Source organism: Amblyomma maculatum, chromosome 1 (genome assembly GCF_055883805.1).
Source record: "Amblyomma maculatum isolate TAMU_Amacu chromosome 1, ASM5588380v1, whole genome shotgun sequence".
Lineage (NCBI taxonomy): Eukaryota > Metazoa > Arthropoda > Arachnida > Ixodida > Ixodidae > Amblyomma > Amblyomma maculatum.
In genome coordinates, this window is record NC_139344.1 from 477,380,767 (window position 1) to 477,402,392 (window position 21,626).

General features: G+C 46.2%; 1 protein-coding gene across 1 annotated transcript in view; it reads left to right on the forward strand.

Moving 5' to 3' along the window:
- The first annotated feature begins 8,221 nt into the window (after positions 1-8,221).
- LOC146210045 (uncharacterized) overlaps positions 8,222-21,626 on the forward strand; it is a 37,421-nt gene continuing 24,016 nt past the window's right edge. The window contains exon 1 of the mRNA XM_084581647.1: positions 8,222-8,248. Coding sequence (XP_084437773.1) covers positions 8,222-8,248 — 27 coding nt within the window. The remainder of the gene's footprint in view (positions 8,249-21,626) is intronic.

Consider the following 21,626-nt stretch of genomic DNA (forward strand, 5'->3'; position numbering starts at 1 on the left):
ATGTACTACATTCGAATATAGCCTGCACGCTCGCTTGCGGGGAATAAAGGTCTATTCACACTTGCGACTAGATGCGGTCGCGCGACTACCAGTCGCGCGACCAGAGGAGAGGAGCTCGCCACGCCGGTGTTCACACTTGCGACTGTCGCCTTCTCGTTCTGTTCTCGTTCCGAACGAGAACCACCGGGAACGACGCCGTTCGCGCGCTTTTTCCGTCTGCTTCGACGCGAAACGCTTGTGCCACCCTTGCACTCGTCCAGCATACTTTCAATTTTGCCCGTAAAGCATCATGCTTGAATATTCAAGTGAAGAGGAGGAGGACGTCGTCGCCGTTTTGATGTGCGCTGCGGCCGCGCGAGCAGTTGCAGCGCGCTCGGCGCAGAAACAACGACGGCGGCGTCGGTGGTGGGTCCGTCCGTGCCTACGATCGCGAGAGGTGGCCGGGCACGCAAGCCGCCTTCTACCGGAGCTAAGGGCTCATGACGAGGAGTATTTCAGAGAGTAAGTTTTCATTTCAAGCCCAAGTTCCAATTTATTAAGTGCGCGCGAAACCTCTTTCTTTCTTTTTTTTTTTTTTTTTGCACTTCGCAGATTCCTCCGTATGCCACCGCGGACCTTTGACACACTCCTGAACTTGGTACAAAGCGCAATCACTGTGCAGGATACCAGGTTCAGGAGTGCGATATCAGCACCAGACCGCTTGGCAATGACCCTCAGGTAAGCCGCGTTGTTCTAAAAATGGAAAATTTTCACATATCAGTCAAATATTTACTATTACATTCTATAGTAACAGCTGGTACTTTAGTTATGACCATGTCATAACTGAATGCTGGCTGAATTTTATTTCAACAGCTCATGCTGCATATAGCAACGAATGAGCATATTTTTCTGTATGGACAATTTAATGTAATTCTTGCGGAGAGGTTATATACGAGGATCATATCTTTGGTGTACAAGTGAACATCACAGTTAATATATGTAGATGTTCAGCTTTTCTTTTTTTTTTTTTTATTCCTTTTGCAGGTTCCTGGCCACAGGTCAGAGCCTGAGGGAATTGTCGTATAATTTCTTAATCGGAAGATCAACAGCAAGCTGCTTGGTGGCAACAGTCTGCCAGGCACTTTGGGATATTCTCAAACCGCTCTATGTCACCCATCCACAAGTAGCAGACGGATGGCTAAAGGTAGGTAAACTTTATCTTTTAGCCAAATTTCTTGCTGCTCTGCTCTAATGACACAGATTGTTAGTGCACATGGCTTTTCCGCAATGCTTCACAGGAATAATGTGTTAGTAGTGACCAATGTAATTCAGTTTGACTTATAGAAGTACACCATTGAAACTTATCCTGCAGATTGCAGCAGACTTCGAAGAAAGATGGCAAATGCCACACTGTGTCGGTGCTATCGACGGAAAGCACATCACCATCGAGTGCCCACCGAACTCTGGCAGCGCAGATTACAACTACAAAGGCTTTTTCAGCAAATCTCTTCTTGCTGTCTGTGATGCCCATTATAGGTAAGACTGTCGTCATCATCAGCCAGACTATACCCACTGCAGGGCGAAGGCCTCTCCCATATTCCTCCAATTAGCCCGGTCGTGTGTTAGCTGCATCCACTTGACCCCTGAAAGTTCTTAACCTCGTCCACCCATCTGACTTTCTGCTGCCCCCTGCTACGCTTTCTTTTGTATTCTATGACAATTTTGGCAGCATCAGCCAAATAACACTGGTTTAATAACCTGAAGAACCATCACAAGCTTTCATGGTTGCAAACCATCAAATAGTGTGAATATAAGGCACTTGGTCGATCTTGATACTGTGCAAAGGGCAACAGTTCATGCAAGCTTTTGAACTTCACTTCATGCTCAAAATTAAGCACTACACAAGCGCAAACATAATATTATTGTAAAATCCACTTACCGGTTGAAACTAAATCTACAGTTATCACAGACACATCCACTGCTGCTCTGTGTGCGCTAAATTTGAAACTATGTACATTTTTTTGTGCAGGTTCCTGTATGTCGAAATGGGACACAGTGGAAGCGAGTCAGACGGAGGAATTTTTGCCGCATCAACGTTAAAGAGCAAAGTTTCTCGGGGCGAGTGGGGCTTCCCAGCGGCAGCACCTATTGGCACCGAGGGCCCACTGCCTTACTTCTTTGTTGGGGACGAGGCTTTCCCGTTGAAGGAATTTATGATGAGGCCATATCCAAGAAGAGGTAGAGGACTTCTATATTTGACTTCACTCTTTGTTCCTGCCAATGATACAGCACTTTTTCTATCATTGTTATCTGCATGTGCCATAATCCTAATCCTAATTTTTTTTTTTTTTTGCTTCTCCGGGCATTGTCTTTCTGGTGTGAACGTTTGTCATATGTTACGACTACAAGAAAGCAGAACAGTGCCAGTGTAAAGCATAAAAACTATTGTGCAATGCTGCAAATCTATCTTTGCACCATATTTTCTTCACCTACTTAGACGGTGTTTGGTTTGGTGATATCGGCAAATAAACATGCTATTATAAAGCGGATAGAAATTGCATTACTGAAATGCCTTTCACATGCATGTAGTAGCACGAGTACCAACGCACTTGTAGTTTTAATTTTTATACATTGAGCAATATGAGCCTGAGACAGTACTCTGCTTTGTGCTTGAAACTTTCTAGCTTCACCAGAGGCTCAGGGCCATGCTTTCTGAGAAGTTTAGTAGGATGCTAGGTATTATAGTGGACTGCATGCAAATAAGAATTGCACAATGTTTTTCTGATTTATATGTCATGTTCTTGTCTTCAGCCTTGCACGAAACTGCATCCCAGTCTGGGTCATCTGGCTATGAGCGGCGTGTATTTAATTATCGGCTGAGCCGGGCACGCCGCATCATAGAAAACGCGTTTGGCATCCTGGCACAGCGGTGGAGGATTCTGCGCCGACCCTTTAAGGCGAAGGCTATTAACATCAACAGGTACGTTGGTGCTTGCATTGTGCTGCACAACTACCTGCTTAAAGAGTCCGCAGAATCCTCCTCCATTTACTGTCCGCCAGGCTCTGCCGACGCTGAAGACTGGGAAGGGCATCTCTTGCCTGGCAGCTGGAGAGATGATGCCGCCAGCTCCGTGTTCGCTACACAGCGACTCACAGGCTCTAATGCCACGCGGTATGTGGTTTGTAATTCCTCAACTATTTGTACTGATCTGTGCAATGTATACACCACCGAAACAGGAACATACTTGCCTGTATGCTACATGAAGTAAATGGTGTGGATAATCACAATTATAGATCTACTAAACTCTTAATTGGCCCTAATGTCTTTCAAAAAATGGAAAAGGAAAAAAGTAAGAACACAGTACACTGAAAGGTTGAGGAGAACCCGTTTCAGAAACCTTCTCTGTAATGGTGTAATGGTGTATAGTCCTCTGCAGTCGTGTACAGTCCCAGAATATTAACACTTTGGCTTTATGTGACATGCAGTCAGGTGACTTATATTGGTAATGGAATAAAACTTGACAGTGCAATTGCTTTACAGGTATGCAAAGAAAGTGCGTGACCACCTTACGCACTACTTCGTCACAGCTGGTGAGGTGCCATGGCAACGTGCAATGATCACTGGCAATCGAGAGTAGAAAAAGGTGGGTTCAAATACTGGTGAAGTTTATTTTATACCAAGAGAACTTGCAAGATATGTTCTCTTGCATGTTCAGCAACGTAAATCATGAAGTCTTTTCAACAATACTTACACAAGTGCAGTAAAAGCATCTATAAATAACAGGCTAGTAACATAAACGATGACAGGTCAGGGATTGCACAGAAGTTTGTATAAGTAGAATTCCCTCAAGGACGTGCAACCGAAATACCTAAGAAAGTAAAAAAATGAACAGCCATTGCCATAAGTCAGTGGTAGAGAACTGGACGTGAGATTCGGAAGTTGTGGGTTCAGATCCCATGAGCTGCATGTAGATTTTTCTTTTACTTTAAAAACAATGACCTGTACGATTTCGTTATTATTTCACTTATCAAAAATAAAAATCCCTTATGGTTTCCTTGGTGTCAAGTAGCTGTTGGCTTCTTTCATGTCTCATAATGAGCCACCTGTTTTCCCTATATTTGTTTGCTGTTTGCATATTTGAAAGTATTGCACAATGTCATCAAGTATAAAAATGAAATAGGAACAATGTCTACCAGAAAAAAAAGATGCCTTAAACGTGAACAGGATATGCAGTATTAAATACCAGGTTAAATGCAATGGATAACCTATTATTGATGCAGTAATAACGCAAATTGTGCCAAGATTAGAAAATTTACACTCTATAGCAGTCTTATATAAGCAAACAGAAATGCAATGAGATATTAAGTTAATCAAGAGGTAGTAGCACAGGTACTGACGATGTCATAGATTGCACAAAAGTTGCATAAGTAATAAGCCATTTGTACACTATATCACTTGCATATTTGAAAGTATTGCACAATGTCATCAAGTATAAAAATGAAATAGGAACAATGTCTACCAGAAAAAAAAGATGCCTTAAACGTGAACAGGATATGCAGTATTAAATACCAGGTTAAATGCAATGGATAACCTATTATTGATGCAGTAATAACGCAAATTGTGCCAAGATTAGAAAATTTACGCTCTATAGCAGTCATAAGCAAACAGAAATGCAATGAGATATTAAGTTAATAAAGAGGTAGTAGCACAGGTACTGACGATGTCATAGATTGCACAAAAGTTGCATAAGTAATAAGCCATTTGTACACTATATCACTTGCATATTTCAAAGTATCACAATTTCTTGAAATATAAAAATGGAATAGAAACAATGTCTACCAGAAAAAAAGATGCCTTAAACGTGAACAGGACATGCAGTATTAAATACCATGTTATAAATGCAGTGGATGAGCTATTATTGATGAAATAGTAACACAAGTTATGACTGAAGGTAATTTGCACTTCATAGCAATTATAAGTAATTACAAATGCAATGAGATACTCTGTTAATAAGGAGGTAGTAACACAGGTACTGATGATCAGTCGTAGATTGCACACAGTTTGTATAAGGAAAAAGCTATTTGTACTCTATATCACTTGCATATTTCAGGTAGAACGAGAGGAAGAATATGGTTTACACGGTATGAAGGAGCACTGAACAATGGTAAATGGGGTACGCCTCAGTTCGCAGGTCGAGCCAACGTTTCGACAAGTGGACTTGTCTTCGTCAGAGCCCAGGCGAAGACAAGTCCACTTGTCGAAACGTTGAGTTGACTTGCAAATTGAGGCGTACCCCATTTACCCTTGTTCAGTGCTCCTTCATATTGCCTATTTCAAAGTATCAAATGATCTTCTAGAATATAAAAATTGAATAGGAATAGGTCTTGGATATTCTTATCACATGCTACAAACAGTAGAAAACACAATATGGGACCAGCTTAGGCACTGCTTTCAATGCAAAACCAGTCTAAAATGGTTGCAATTCTCTGCTTCTTTTGGTCATCCTGACCAGCAGACAGGACCGACCAACTAAGTGGGGCATTGTGCATGATTTTAGACTGGTTTTGTATTGAGAGCGGTACGTAACATGGCCCCTGGACTAGACAGCCTATTCAAAAATAAGGGTCTCGGACTGCTACTTCAGCCTCATATACTGTGGTTTCAATCTGGTGCATGAGATCTTGGCCTATGTGCACAGGCAAATTGCGCAATCGGGCTTCAAGGCGCAAGCAAAAAAATGAAATAGAATCTTTTTTTTTTTCCATCCGGTGCTCTCTGATTTGCGCAAGGTGGTCCATGCATGCCTCAACAATCACTTCCTGGCTGCTGCCCTCTCCTGCATTTCTGCAAACCAGGCATTTCACATTAGTGCACACTGTTAGGCAGTTGGTTGAACACTCAAGGTAAATTTAGCACAAAGCTGACCAAGCAAGAAAGTCTGCACAGACAAAGCACAGGCATATAAGTGGTAAAACCAACTCGCTTTTACCCTTACACATTATTTTGACATTCAGTTGTTCGAAAATGTGATGCAACGAACAAAGATTGGAAATACTCACTTAGAATTTCTTCCTTTTTTTTTTTGTGACACCCGTGCCCTGTAATGAATTGCAGAGTTTGCAGCATCAAATAAAAGGATTTATCTTCTGCCATCTGTTCAGCTAATTTGACTGGGCAGCCACACACATACCGTTTTGCAGGTGGTGCTTCAGGTGCTGCCGCCGGTGGTGCTGCCATTTCAGTCTCTTCTGGAATGTATCTGCAAGTTCATTATAACAAGGACACTTACGCTACATGCAACCTATATGAAAAACGAACCTAGCTTTGAAATAGTAGTAATATGCCAGAATATTTGAACTTTTCCTTACTCTTGTCCGCAGGCCTCTCCCCCTGCATCGGAGTGCGACGATGCCTCACTGAATATCTGCAGTGCCATGGAACTGCAATGCCACAACAAAAACTACATCAGCCCTAACTCTTCCTGTGTTTTTCTCATGCGGTGCACCTCATAACAATGTATGGTGACAGTAACTGTGTTCAGAGAACAAACTGTCAAACTCACTACAATGTTCACTGCATTTCGTTGCTGCTCGTTGTGGTTATTAAGGTGGGGATTGAGCGGTTCTTCATTCTATTTGTTCATCTCTTTCGGCCGGCATTGTGCTTCATGTTATAGTATACCCTCTCCATTTACCATGTTTGTTGTAAATTTGTGTACTGCAACACCTCAAAGATCGTTGCTGTCGAGACAGCTTATCACTGTTGCATACTCTGTCATTTTCCTATTCTTAACTATTTTGGTTTGTTTGTCACATGTTCATATAAGGCATATGTATTCCTCCAATTGTACCCCTGCAATATGCCCTTGAGGTGTAGCAGGTACTTGTATATATGTAAAAAGAGTGCATGTATGAAGCTGGTGCCAGGCTGCAATATCTGCTTTCTTTTGTCTGCGGTGGGAGGCGGAGTGGGGTGGGGGATGGTGTTGCCTGTGTGTATTGACAGCATTTTATTGTGATGGTATTCATAGTGGTGACATCCTCCTGCTATGACTAGAGACAGACTCAGTGGTTGGCGAATTCAATAGCTGCCTCTTGTGCCATCTTGCTTGAGCAAGTGTGTATGGTGCCTTGTATTGTATTTGTTTGTGGCCGCTATACTCACAGTTTTAGATCTGTCTGGGCAGCTTTTAGCTTCTGTGTAAATGACATCTGGATTTTTGTCACAGTCCAATTTCTGTGCCTTCCTTAACCCAGGCTTGCCTCTTTCCCGCATTCTGTTCAGAGTTCATGTTTCTTGGTGTTGGTGCTGCCTGATTTTTCCACTGAGGTCATAGGACCTGGGCCAATTATAGTGGTATGAGGGTGTTTGATTGTTCGATGGTCGATAGCAGTTTGTGAAGTGCTCTACCAGTGCACGAGTTTCCTAGCCTGACTCAGTTGCATGAGGTTGTACCTTAAATATTCACTCACTTTTCACCGCCCTCTTCAACTCTATAGGTGACGCTGAAAACAAGACAAAAGCACATGTATTACACGCACCTGCCCAAAGAAACTAGTCTCTCTCAACAGGATGGGACAGATTCACTTTTTTAATCAATGAGTGTTGCTACTTGTAAAGTACACATTTGTGTAAAGCAGCAGATTATTGTGGTGATGCATGGTTTCTTACCTCGTGTCACCATCTGCACTGCAGAGGATGCTGAAAAAAAAAATATATGCATGTATGTTTAAGCTTATTGTACCCATGCATAAAAGTGCCCCTGGATAAAGCAGATTAATGATGAGAGAAAATAATTATGTCTAACTGCACACAATTTTTGTGTAAATCTCCTTATTCGACCACGGTTAGCAGTAAAATACGGTCAATAGCAATTGAGACCTGAGGAGACACCTGTGACTATCTCAGCGGAAACATTTTTACTGTGCAGGGCACAGTTATTAGCAGTACTAATATGCAGCAAGCATAGAACTAAAAGCACTGAATGCACAGTTTGATTGCACCTAACTAGCCTCCCCATGATGATACTGGTACTATTACACTGTTATTGAATCCCTACGGGGCCTTCATGCTGTTCATTTAATAAACTTCTATATTGTTAAACTCAATAAACACAATACTTTTTTTTCCCGCATACATTCATGAAACTGTATCCATTATTATGGTCAGGGCATAGCTCGCACAATGCTGGCATGTTAAACTCACAGTTCGGGCTGCGGTGCATCCTCCATGAGCTCAACCATGGCCTCAAAATGGGGCCATTTGATGGTGGGTATATCGGCAGCCCCAGCGCCACTCTTCTGTTTTTCCTGAATTAATTGTTTTTTCCTCATGTATATGTCCTTCAGGTTTTTAAATTTTTTTTCTACTTGGATCCCTGTAGGAGGAGAAAAGGTTGTCCATGAAAGCTTGCACGAGGCAAAATAACCTTGCTGCAAAGAATGCTGTGTGTTCAGCCTGTTTTACCTGATAGCTATGTTTTGCGCAAATTTGTGAGATTTTCTCAAAACGAATTTTTTTAAACATTAGACTAATTAGAATAATATGTGTGCATGCTTGCTTAAAACTCGGTTGCGCAATACGTGCTGGCGCCACAAAAAGAGATCGGTTTATTACCAAGACATATATCCCGGCTTCTCTAGACAAACACGAGCATCAAGAGATATATATATATATATATATATATATATATATATATATATATATATATATATATATATATATATATATATATATATATATATATATAAAGGAGCACCGTTTATATTTACACACGAGCTCGTGTGGGTAGACGCCTGCAAAAGCATTCATGCTGTTGCTGTTGTCCAAATAACATGTTGCAAAGAAATTTTTTGAAGTGCTTTCACGTAATAAAAAAAAAAAGAATGTGATTGGAGGGATAGAGGAAAGGAAACAAAAAGGAAAATACATGAAATATGAAATGAAAGGTTGTTTGAAGTATTGACACCGTCCATTCGTCATCGTCGTTCTCCTGGAAATACGAGAACGCGGCATGCGCGCCGGCTCGCCTGAAAAAGTTGAGGTGTCTGGCAAGCACTCGCTACCGACATCCGCTAATGATGACATCTTATTGATAAAGCCCCTGGAAAAACTATTTGAGCGCTATCAACGCCACCTGCCTCAGGTTCACCTGGTTCAGCACGTCAGGCACAGTTGGGAGTAGGAGAGCTGCTGGGCGACGACAGCGAACGTCGGTAGCAGCCGCTTGCCAGACACTTCAGCTTTTTCAGGCGAGCCCGTGCGCATGCCGCGCTCTCGTGCTTCCAGGAGAACGCCGACTACGAATAGATTGTGCCAATCACCGTAGTGTCAATATAAAGCTTAACGAGCAGTTGAATTCTTTCCGTTCTCCAGAATGTTGCGCCTGAGTGAAAAACCCATTTCTCAAAAGTTCGTGGTACTTACCGGATAGCCCGAATAACTTGCCGATCTCCTTCCAGGCCATATCTTTCTTCTCCCTGGCTTTAAACTCCGAGTGCCGTTTATTGAAGATAAGCGGGTATTCCTTAACTGCATTAAGAAGATGCTCAACCGAGTACTCCATCTTTCTCGTCTTCCCGCCAATTTCCAATTTGCCGCCGGCGATGACAACCGGATTAGCGCAAGCATGACCTACTTCCGGGACCTCGCTGATTGGTGGAATGGTTTTCGACTAGTAGTCGCGCGACTGAAAATTCGAGCAGTGCCCGATCGGCCCGCGGCAGTCGCTTTTCGACCGATGCGACCATTTGCGACTGTCGCTTTTCGACCAAAACGGTCGCGCGACCGCTGCTAGTCGCAAGTGTGAACGGGCCTTAAGGCGAGCAGCATAACTGGTATATTTGTCGAATGTACGTGGCTTTAGGACATTCTACTACGTGCACTTTAATGCTCAAGAATCGACTCGATACGTCGGACATACCTATATACTTCGTTCTACCACACCGCCATATGGTGCGCTATGCACGAGATGAGCCAGCCAAGTTGGCCGCCATTCTTCATTACCGCCTACCTTGACCACCTTGACACCAAGGCTGCCCCACGATGACCCCACCGTAGGGAACCATAACCACCGTATCCACCACAGAAGCAAGATCACACACCATGCACACCTTTTGCTACCATCGCCAGCATGGCGCCACGAATTCAGTCGGGTTTTTGGTGGTTAGGGTGGAAAATGGTGGCCATGGTTATTTTTCGGTGGTCATGATGTGGGCAGTATGGTGGTCGAGATTGACCACCATAAAGCATGCCCATCATGGACACAAAAAAAACACCATGGCCACCGTTTTTCCACTCTAAATACCATAAACCCACCACAAAACGATGGTGGTTTTATGGTAATCTACGGTGGGATTTTCGATAGCAAAGAAAAACCGTATCATGAGGTCCTCAAGGGCTCATTACACCGGTTAAGAAAAATTGGCATTATATGTGCGAGCATTTGATGACCGTACTTAGTGCGAAAGGATGGCACATACTAGATATGTTTTAGGTGTCGAGTAGTAATTAGCTTTTGGCCGCAAGGTAGCTGTGTCATCAAAGAATGTGTCATGATTTTTCCGTTTTCTATCATGTTCTTTAGTTAGCAAGAAGTAACATAGATGAATAATTGCAGTTACGTTTAATGATGCGAAAAGAGGTTGAGTGTGAGCAGTAAACGGGGCATTTTCAATTATACGAGTAAACCTTTTCTGTAATTTATATATATATATCTGTCCATTTTGTTGTAATCCACACCAGATGACAATATAAAAGGTTAGATGGAAATAATGCATTACAAACTAAAAGACTGACACTGAAAGGTAATAAAGAAAGGACTTTGTACAATATGCCTGTGGATATTGTTGTAGATTGTTGATGTGTATGTCCCATGAAAGGTCGCAGTGGAATGTTACTCCTAGACACTTTACTGACTCCGCTGTTTCAATGTATTGAGAACCAATCGTTAGTGTAGGTAAATTTTCTAATGGTTTGTCCTCAGGTCTGAAAACTAATTCTTTAGTTTTGGATGTGTTAATTTTGAATAAAGATTCAGTACTCCATTCGGCCAATTTGCAGAGAGTTTTATTAGCATTCAACATAAAGTCACTTTGTGTTTTAGCCCTAAAAAATATGCTGACGTCATCTGCATAAATGATACATTTAGCACTGATCATGGAAGACAGTTGGGCTAGTTGGTGTGTATTCGTTAATGACTGCGACATTGCAACTAGCGTGAAAAACACAAAGGACCTTTTGTCGCTGTCTTTTGTGTTTTTCGCACTAGTTGCAATGTCGCAGTCATTAACGAATTTAGCACTGTTGTTAATGTTCGTAATGTCGTTAATATAGATGCTAAAGAGTGTAGGCACAAGAATACTGTCTTTTGGCACACCGGAATGAAAGGATATAAAGTGCGATGAACTGTTACTTACAACCCGTTGCTGTCGATACTCTAAATATGTTATGAAAAGCTGTAGGAATGTGCCGCGAAATCCATAGTGCTCACGTTTAAGGAATAATATTTTGCGCAGGGTATGTTGCTGGGCGAGATGGTTATTGATTGTCAGAGAAAGAACGTTAGGAGACGACGGACCAGGAAGAGGAGGACAAACACATATGCGCTGACTAATAACTTTATTTTGGAAGGCAGTCGGTCCGCGCCTTATATACACACAAAGACTAAAAGTGCGCTTGAGCACTGTTATCAGAGCTCAAGCGTCCAAGGAAAGGCATTTGATATCGAACACAAATTAAAGCAGTGACATGGAATGTTTGGGGCGGGGCAGATGCAAAGAACAGAACGGGTCGCACGTGAAGCCCTGATAAAACGACATTGAAGAGAGCCAACAAATAACATGGCCAAAAGCGAAAATGAAAACATGAGACGAATAACAAAAACAACAAAAGACCGCGGGCACAAGCTAAGTCTAAAAGGCAAGGCTGCAAAAGTCAGCGAAGGTAAAGGCGCTAAAATAGGAAAAAGGGATGGAAACATGAGCAATAACTAAAAGACGCTGAATGAAAACACTGAAATCTAATCAGACAAAACCGAAAACGGCAAGTAAAAGGGCACTGACAAAAAAGGTCATACGCCTAGCAAATTTAAAAAACGGGACGGGCTAAAGAAACAAACCACAGATGCATGAAACCTTAAGGCACTGAAACGATGGGGCAAAAACCAGAATCGCTCGATTAAAAATTATGGCAGGCGAACGCGGAACTAACCAACGCAGGTGAAGACAAAAAGAATGCACAAAACAGATCTAGGCGCAAAGGAATGAAAATTCTTTTTCTAACAACGCAAGTGAGGGAGGGCTAACGCACTCATGTTGTGGCTCGTAGATATACGCGGCTTCAATGATGTCGCGGGTAAGTTGATTGTTCTTAGCCAAAATTTCTGTATCCTTGAACATCGGGGAGAGGCGCCGGCAGAGACTGCAGTCTCGACAGTGGATAGCCAAAATTCCACTTTTTTTCCTTCGGCATTATTTTGATGATCTAATACCTTTATTTAAGCAACGGCCCGTCTGACCGATAATCTTCCTACTGCAGGGTAACGATATCAAATACAAGACGCCCAATGAGCAAGTGAGGAAAGGATCTCGATGCCTAGTTGTGCATTCTGGGACTTTTTCCCCCGATTCATTGACACGCCTGCATAGACTAAAAAGACGGCGAGGAGCAGAGAAAATACGTCAACCCCTGCCCTTTTTCCGATTCGTTTCAGGTGGTGAATGTAGGGTATTACAGCCGTATTTTTGCTTTGAGTCCTCAGATCCCTTCCGGCTGTGTTGGCGGTGAATCATTGGTGATAGTAGTTGTGCGCGGTGTGAACGTTGTTATCTGTGGTCAAGTATTTCCAACAGAATTTAGTGTTGTCTCACTCTACACATGAGATCATTCTTGGTATATACTTTTTGCAACAGCGTGGTGCAACGCTAGACTGCAGAAGTGGGGAGGTTTCTCTGAATCCTACGTTAACGTCAGCTCCTGCGGAATCCTTGTCCACTGGTTTGGGGGCCATTCCGCCTGCCTGCGATGTCTCCTGAATTTATCCAGGTTGTTCCTTCTGAACATTCCTGATAAAAGTCCGATTCTGTATAGTGTAACCTATTATACTTATGTCGCAAAGAATTGAATTCTTTTGGATAGTGTCTAGTGGCCCGGTTGTATCGTCTCAGTGACCAGGGGCCACACCACTGTGGAACCTCAACTATTCAAAAATGTATGGTTCCCTTGATCGCATCAAACACCGTCCTCGACTCACAACCTCGCTGCCAAATCAGCAGAGATGAACAAGAAATTGTCTCACATTCTTCTCATAGATACAAAAGTGCTGAAACGGTTGCATTTTCATTTATTTCATCCTTAAGGGCCCGAGGGCATTACATAAGGAGGGGCTGCAGTTGGGTTAAATACATTCGTGATGAAGGCAGGCAGAATTAACACAACACTACAAATTGTAAAAGGCAAGAAAAATAAAATAAATAGAGAGCATCAAGGTATCCGTGGTATCATGCAGAAAAAGCAAGAAATGCACATGCGGCGGCAAACAAATTGAAAGCCAATGAAAAATTCATGATAACACAGATGAAATGCTTACACATCTTGTAAATGACTACCGAGTTTTGTGCGAAATGATTTGCGATCGTCGTATGAAACTATGTCGTTAGGTAGGGCATTCTAGAGAGTAATCGCGTCGGGGCAAAATGAACTGTTCATAGCTGAAGTGGGCTCCTGATACGTGCTATGGGGAGGCTGTGGCTTAGGCGATTTGACGTTCTGAGCGGTGGTTGCAGCAAAGGGTGTCTGGAAGCAGGGTGGTAAAAGAAGCTGTGCAGTAGGCAAAGACAGGAGATGATGCGGCGCGACTTTAGAGTGGGCAGGGAGATAGAGAGTGCAGTGATGCTGATTTCTTTGGAGTATTCAAAAGTGATGAAGCGGGTTGCACGATTTTGGATGGCGTCGAGTTCGGCAGTGAGGTAGGCTTGAGATGGGTGCCAGATTGATGATGCAAATTCTAGTTTGGGAGGGACGAAAATTTGATAAGCCCGTTTTTTCATTTCCGGGGATGCTGATTTGAGGTTTCGCCGTAAATAACCTAGAACACGTGAGGCATCAGAGCCTATTTTTTGGACGTGATTGACCCAAGATAACAAAGATGAAAGAGGTAATCCAAGGTACTTGTAGGATGACGTTTCGGCAACCAGGGTAGCGTTGATAATGTATGAATGCTGGATTACTGTTCGTTTGCAGAAGAACGACAAGAGTTGGCATTTGTCCAGGTTCAAAGGCATGAGTCAAGTGTCACACCATGTGGCTATTGCATCAATGTCTTTTTGTAGTAGGTGGCTATCGGTGAGATGGCGAATGGGACTGTAGATGACACAGTCGTCCTAAAATAGTCTTAGTCTAGTATTAGCTGGGAGATCATTGATGTAAATGAGGAAGAGTAGCGGGGATAAACCGGCGCCCTGGGTTACACCTGATGTAACATCAGAAAGGGATGAGTAGTAGCCATTAGTTGATGTGAATTGTCTGCGTCCAAAAAGAAACTGATTGACCGAGGTTAATATTGTCACGTCTCGGTAGAACACCAAGGAGGACCTAGCGATAGATGGTTTGAATGGTAGACCAGAACAAGTCTTGCGTTCAAGCTTCTTTCACTTCCAGGCTCGCGCTTGTCGTCCCAGATGCCATCTTTTGCGTCGTCTTCTATATGCGTCATTTGCCCCCCCTCCTCAGGAAGCATCGTCTCGATGAGGTCAGTCCGAGTTGTACGGCTTCATACGCACAACGTGGACGACGTCTGCTTGTTGCTGGCGTCGCTTTGATGTCGACACCTTGTCTGGCACCACCTCATAAGTGACGTCGGTTAAACGTCGCTGGACAACATAGGGCCCGAAGTATCGCCGCAATAATTTTTCGGAGAGTCCACGGCGGCGAATAGGAGTCCAGACCCACACTTTGTCGCCAGGTTCGTACATGACATGTCGGTGTCTCTGATTGTAGCGTCGTGCATCATGCTCTTGCTGATTTTTGATTCGCACACGCGCTAGTTGTCGAGCTTCCTCTGCACGTTGAGCGAATTCCTCGGCGTCCTGATCGAGATCATCGGTGTCAGCATTTGGGAGCAACATTGCATCCAGCATAGTTGTTACTGGTCGCCCGTGAAGGAGGCTGAATGGTGTCATACGAGTGGTGTCTTGGCGTGCCGTATTGTAGGCGAACGTGACGTAGGGAAGAATTTCGTCCCAATTTTTGTGGTTCACGTCGACGTACATGCAAAGCATGTCTGCGATGGTCTTATTGAGACGTTCCGTCAACCCATTGGTTTGGGGGTGATAGGCTGTAGTTTTACGATGACTGGTGCCACTGAGGCGGAGAACGGTCTCCAAAAGTTCGGCCGTAAATGCAGTTCCTCGGTCTGTTATAATGAGTGCCGGGGCGCCATGCCTCAGGACAATGTTCTCAACGAAGAACCGAGCTGCTTCAGCGGCGGTACCCTTTGGCAGAGCCTTGGTCTCCGCGTAGCGGGTTAGATAATCGGTGGCGACAATTATCCATTTATTCCCGGCTGTGGACGTCGGAAATGGTCCCAGGAGGTCCATGCCGATTTGTTTAAAAGGTGTCGTTGGCACTTGAAGAGGGTGGAGTAGGCCAGCTGGTTTTACAGGAGGTGATTTACGGCGCTGGCAGTCTATGCACGTACGTACATAGTGTTTCACTGTCGCCGGCAGTTTTGGCCAGTAGTATCCATGCTGTACTCTAGCCAAAGTGCGGGTGTAGCCTAGGTGACCGGCGGTTGGCTCGTCGTGACACGCTTGCAAAACTTCACTGCGGAGAGCTGATGGGACGACGAGTAAATGACTGTTTCCCCCTGGGCGGAAGTTCTTCTTGTAAAGTACGTTGTTGCGAATAAAGAACGAAGGCATTACTCGGGCGAAAGTCTTAGGCACAACCGTAGTTCGCTTTTCCAAGAAATCAATAAGAGGGAGCAATTGCTGGTCCTCCCGCTGCTGTTGGGAAAGCGTTGCGTCATCTATGACACCTAAAAACGCAGTGCCTTCATCGGTCATAGTGGAAGGCTCGACCGGCGCTCGTGAAAGGCAATCAGCATCCGTGTGCTTCCTTCCAGATTTGTAAATAATGGCCATGTCAAATTCTTGTAATCGAAGGCTCCAACGCGCGAGTCTCCCTGAAGGGTCCTTTAGGTTCGTCAGCCAACAGAGAGAGTGATGGTCGCTAACGACTTCAAAGGGGCGAGCGTACAAATAAGGGCGGAACTTCATAACCGCCCATACCACTGCAAGGCATTCTTTTTCGGTTGTCGAGTAGTTCGCTTCCGCTTTAGATAGGGTCCTGCTGGCGTAAGCAATTACTTTTTCCACACCATCCTGGCGCTGCACCAGCACAGCACCTAAGCCCACGTTGCTGGCATCCGTATGAAGCAGTGTAGGGGCGTCGTCATCAAAGTGTGCCAGAACAGGTGGTGTCTGTAAACGCCTCCGCAGCTCATTAAAAGCTTGTTGCTGTTCTTCACCCCAGCTAAAGACAGCGTTGTCACGCGTCAACGAAGTTAATGGCCAGGCAATTCGTGAGAAGCCAGCAATAAACCGACGATAATAGGCGCAAAGGCCCAGGAAGCGCCGTAATGTCTTTTTGTCCGTAGGTGTTGGGAACTTGGCGACTGCGGATAGCTTTTCAGGATCAGGCCGCACACCTTCTTGGCTAACGACGTGGCCTAAGAACTGCAGCTCCTCGTAACCGAAGTGGCACTTCTCGGGCTTTAGGGTGAGGCCTGCAGATCGTATGGCCTGAAACACAGCTAGCAAACGGCGTAGATGCTCTTCAAATGTGGCCGAAAACACAATCACGTCGTCAAGATACACCAGGCATGTTTGCCACTTAAGTCCCGAGAGCACAGTGTCCATCAGCCTCTGAAATGTTGCTGGTGCAGAGCACAAACCGAACGGAAGCACCTTGAACTCATACAATCCGTCGGGAGTGACGAATGCTGTCTTCTCCCGATCCCTCTCATCTACTTCTATCTGCCAATATCCACTTTTCAAGTCCATTGATGAGAAGTAACGTGCATTTCGTAGGCGATCAAGGGAATCGTCGATGCGAGGAAGAGGGTACACGTCTTTTTTAGTCACTTGGTTGAGCTTGCGGTAGTCTATGCAAAATCGTAAGCTGCCGTCCTTCTTTTTAACAAGCACCACGGGGGAAGCCCAGGGGCTCTGTGACGGCTGGATAACGTCATCTCTAAGCATTTCGGCCACCTGGCGCTGAATGGCTTCGCGTTCTTTCGGAGCCACACGGTAAGGATTTTGTCGAATTGGGCGAATCGAGTCGTCCGTAATGATTCGATGTTTTGTCAAGGGCGTTTGGCCGACCCGTGATTCGGAAGCAAAGCAGTCTCGAAATTGATCTATGAGATCCAAAAGGCGGTCCCGTTCTGAAGAAGACAAATTTGGACTCACATCGACGATGGTTACGGGCGTCTTGCACATTGGCTCTTCCTGTTGCAGTGAGAAGCAGTGCTGCGCATTTAGGATGCTGTCGAAAAAGGCCACAGTTGTGCCTTTCGGAATTTGCTGACGCTCGTCGCTGAAGTTTGTCAGCAGCACTTCGGTCTGTCCATCGGTCAAGTTGACTAGCCCCCGAGCTATAGAAACACCTCGGCTTAGTACCAGGGTGACTGCCCTTTCGGCGATTCCATCGCCGGTGTGCGCCACGTCGCACTTCACTTGAACAAGAGAGCATGATCGCGGAGGTAATGTCACCGTCTCCTTGGCGACGCGTAAGGGCATCAGTGGTACTTCCGCATAACCAAGGTTTCCATGATTCTTGGTGAAGGCAACGACGCTATCTCGAATGCTGATTACAGCCCCATGAAGGCGCAGAAAGTCCATGCCCAAGATGAGGTCTTTGCAACAGTCAGGGAGAATAACGAAACTGCCGACAAACACCGCGTTTCCTATTGCTATCCGGGCAGTGCACTTCCCTGTCGGTGCCAGTAGCTGACCCCCAGCACTTCTAATTACTGGCCCAGTCCATTCAGTTCTTACTTTACGCAGCGTATCAGCCAGTTTCTGGCTAATAATTGAAAAATCCGCTCCGGTATCCACTAGAGCATGTACCTCCAGCCCGTCAATAGAAACGGCGAGGTCAGCACTAACAATTTCATCCAGGTTGTTCGTCTTTTTCGGCATTTGCGGCGGAAGTGCAGCAAGGTCGGCGCTGTCAGCTTCGTCGTCGGGGCTGCTCATCTGGTGCGGCATTTTCGGCGGTAATGTAGGCGGCATTTTCGGCGGTAGTGCGGCGATGTCAATGTTAATGTTAACAGCGGCGTCAGAAGTACAGGTTGTCGGCGGTTGCGGCGGTGGTGAGGGGTTTGGCATTTTTCGACTGGTTGCAACCTCCCCTCGCGAGGTTGCGGCTGTTAGTTTCCCCGGTGAGGGCTCGGGGACCGCTGTCCGCTAGCGTCAGCAATGCTACGGCGCATTGGCGAAGGATAACGCTGTGGTGATGGGGAGGAGCGGCGGCGGAAGCCCCGGGACTTGTTTTCCCTGCTGACCGGAGGGTCGTCCTCGATTTGGGCAGTGTCGGCATTGAAGTGTTGGCGAGCAGAAGCAGGCGGAAAGGCTTGCCCCTCTTCGCGGTAGCGGCAGTACCGATACACGTGGCCAGGTTGTCCGCAGTAGAAACAGAGTGGCCGGTTATCATAACTGCGCCACCTGTCAGTTCGGCGTGGTTGAAAGCGCCTGGAAGGCGCCCACTGAGGTCCATGGAAGAGTCGCGTCTCCTGACGGCTCGATGAGCTCGATGGGGCGTAGTCTGGAGGCGGGCGACGAAGGACTGCGGCATAGCTCTCATGTTGCTGCTCCTGGTAAGGTGCAGGAACGTCGGCCGTGAAGCTGACCGGTTGTGGAGCGTGGTATGGCTCCGAAATAGCTGCCGCGTTGTCGACGGGGTGAGACTGGTTACATGGTGCAGACGGTGATAAGGCATACCGAATTTCATTCCTGACGGTTTCCACGAGGGCCTGTGATGACTGAGCCTTCGTAGCCGTAATTCGCTGGATTTCCTCAAGGACAATTTCTCTAATGAGGTCTCGAAGAGCGGTCCTATCGGTTGCATTCAGCGCCGCCGCAGTCGTCGAAGCACAGTTAACGGGTCGGTTGTACTGGCGGCACCGGTCTTGTAGGGCTCGCTCTATAGCAGTAGCGTCCTTAACGAACTCTCTCACCGTTTTAGGTGGGTTGCGTACCAAGCCGGCAAACACCTGTTCTTTTACACCATGCATGAGATGCCGTAGCTTCCTTGGCTCACTCATATCAGGGTCGGCACGGCGAAAAAGGCGAGCCATGTCTTCCGCAAACATAGCCACGCTCTCATTTGGCTTCTGGATGCGCACTTCAAGCAGGCGCAGCGCATTGTCCCGTCGGTCAGTTCTCGCGAAAGTGTCGACCAGCTGGCAGCGGAAGTCATCCCATGTGGATAAGCTGGCCTCGTGGTTTTCAAACCACGTTCTAGCATTATCCTGAAGGGCAAAATAAACATTACAAAGCTTCTGGTCTGCGCTCCACTGGTTTATCTTGGCCACTCGCTCAAACTGGTCGAGCCAGTCCTCCACATCTTCAAACGCTTCCCCGCGAAAGCACTCTGGCACCTTGGTGTTCTGTAGAGTCACCGGCGTAGGGTTGGTATGTGCCATGGCTTGGGAGGTCTGAGGAACTTGGGCGTTTGAGGAGTCGTTCGGTAGATGACTGTACTCCGGCGCTAGGCCTAGAAGGCGGCGGCTAGCACGATGGACAGGCGTGTCGACGTTTGGGATCCGCTGTGGACTGCCGGAAGGAGTCCTATGCATACCCCAGCGCGCTCCACCAGTGTCACGTCTCGGTAGAACACCAAGGAGGACCTAGCGATAGATGGTTTGAATGGTAGACCAGAACAAGTCTTGCGTTCAAGCTTCTTTCACTTCCAGGCTCGCGCTTGTCGTCCCAGATGCCATCTTTTGCGTCGTCTTCTATATGCGTCAATATATTGTTAAGGTTTATTTACAAAGTGGTTCTGCCCCTTAGCCTGATGTGCTAACCAAGATATAGTGAGCTTCTTCTTCTTCCACTTCTATTTCGGAGAGCCTCTTTTTGCACTTTCTTGTTCTGTTCTGTCCGCATGCCTGACGTTTCCCCCTTCGCAGAAGAAGCCCCTGGGCGGTCAGTCAGAGTCCCGAGCGAGAGTGGCAGCGCTTCATTCTTGCGACATGAACTACCTGTGTTTTCCGAGAGGGGCGACCTTAGGAACATTGGCGAGACACGACGTAGTTCAACTCATTGATGCGTTTGAGCACAATAAATGGGCCTGTGTAGTGCGACAACAGCTTCTGGGACACACCACGCTTGCGGAGAGGTGTCCAGAGCCACACTAAATCGCCGGGAAGGTAGGAGACATCCTGATGCCGACTATCGTAGCACTGCTTAGAGTGGTCCTGCGAGGCCAGAGTGCGTAATCGGGCGACCCGACGAGCCTCTTCAGCGCGGCACAGGGTGCTCGAAACAGACGGCTCGGTGTCGAGAGAGAACGGCAAAATGGTGTCAAGAGAACGTCGAGGCGGACGGGCGTAGAGGAGCGAAAATGGACTATAGGAAGTTGTCTCATGCTTCGAGGTGTTATAGACGTAAGTAATGAAAGGAAGCACGTCATCCCAGTTCTTGTGCCGCGAGTCAACATACATCGCAAGCATGTTCGTCAGTGTCCGGTTTGTACGTTCGACGAGGCCATTTGTCAGGGGATGGTACGGCGTAGAGTGACGCAACTGGCAAGTACAATAGCGCAGAAGCTGCTCCACAACATCTGCCGTAAACTGGCGGCCTCGGTCATTGATAATTACACGAGGAGGCCCATGACGGAGGACGACAGCGTGAAGAAGAAAGAACGAGACGTCAGCGGCGGTGGCGGAAGGGATGGCGGCAGTTTCACAGTAACGCGTGAGATGATCAACGCACACGATGACTCAGCGATTGCCTTTGGACGAGCGGGGAAACGGGCCTATGAGGTCAACACCCACTTGCTCATATGGTGTGGTCGGTGGTGTCACCGGATGTAAGTGGACCGGCGGAGAAGTCGTGGGGAGCTTGAACCGCCGCCACTGCATGCAGGAGTTCACGTAACGCTGAGTCGTTCGACGCATATTTGGCCAGTAGAAACTTTCCTTCATGCGCGTAAGAGTCCTGGCAAACCCCAAGTACCCAGCTGTAACGTCATCGTGCATAGAGTATAGAACAGAGTAGAGGCTAGCCGGAACGACTAGCAGAAAGCGTGCACCGCCAGACGAGTAATTTTTTCGATACAGCAAACCATCGTGAATGCAGAAAGAATTCGCAGATGCCGGATCACGAGTTTTTTCAAAAAGTGATGCCAAGTCTTGATCTTTTCGTTGTTCTCGCTGGAAAGTGGCAAGACCTGGAAATTGTACAGAAATGGCGGCAAGATAGTCGTCAAAGTTGTCATCGCAGAGGGTAGTTGCGAGAGGCAGCCGCGAGAGGCAGTCAGCGTCAGCGTGTTGGCGGCCACTTTTGTACGACACTGTAAAGTTGAACTCCTGAAGGCGTAATGCCCAGCGGGCCAACCGACCGCAGGGGTCGCGTAGATT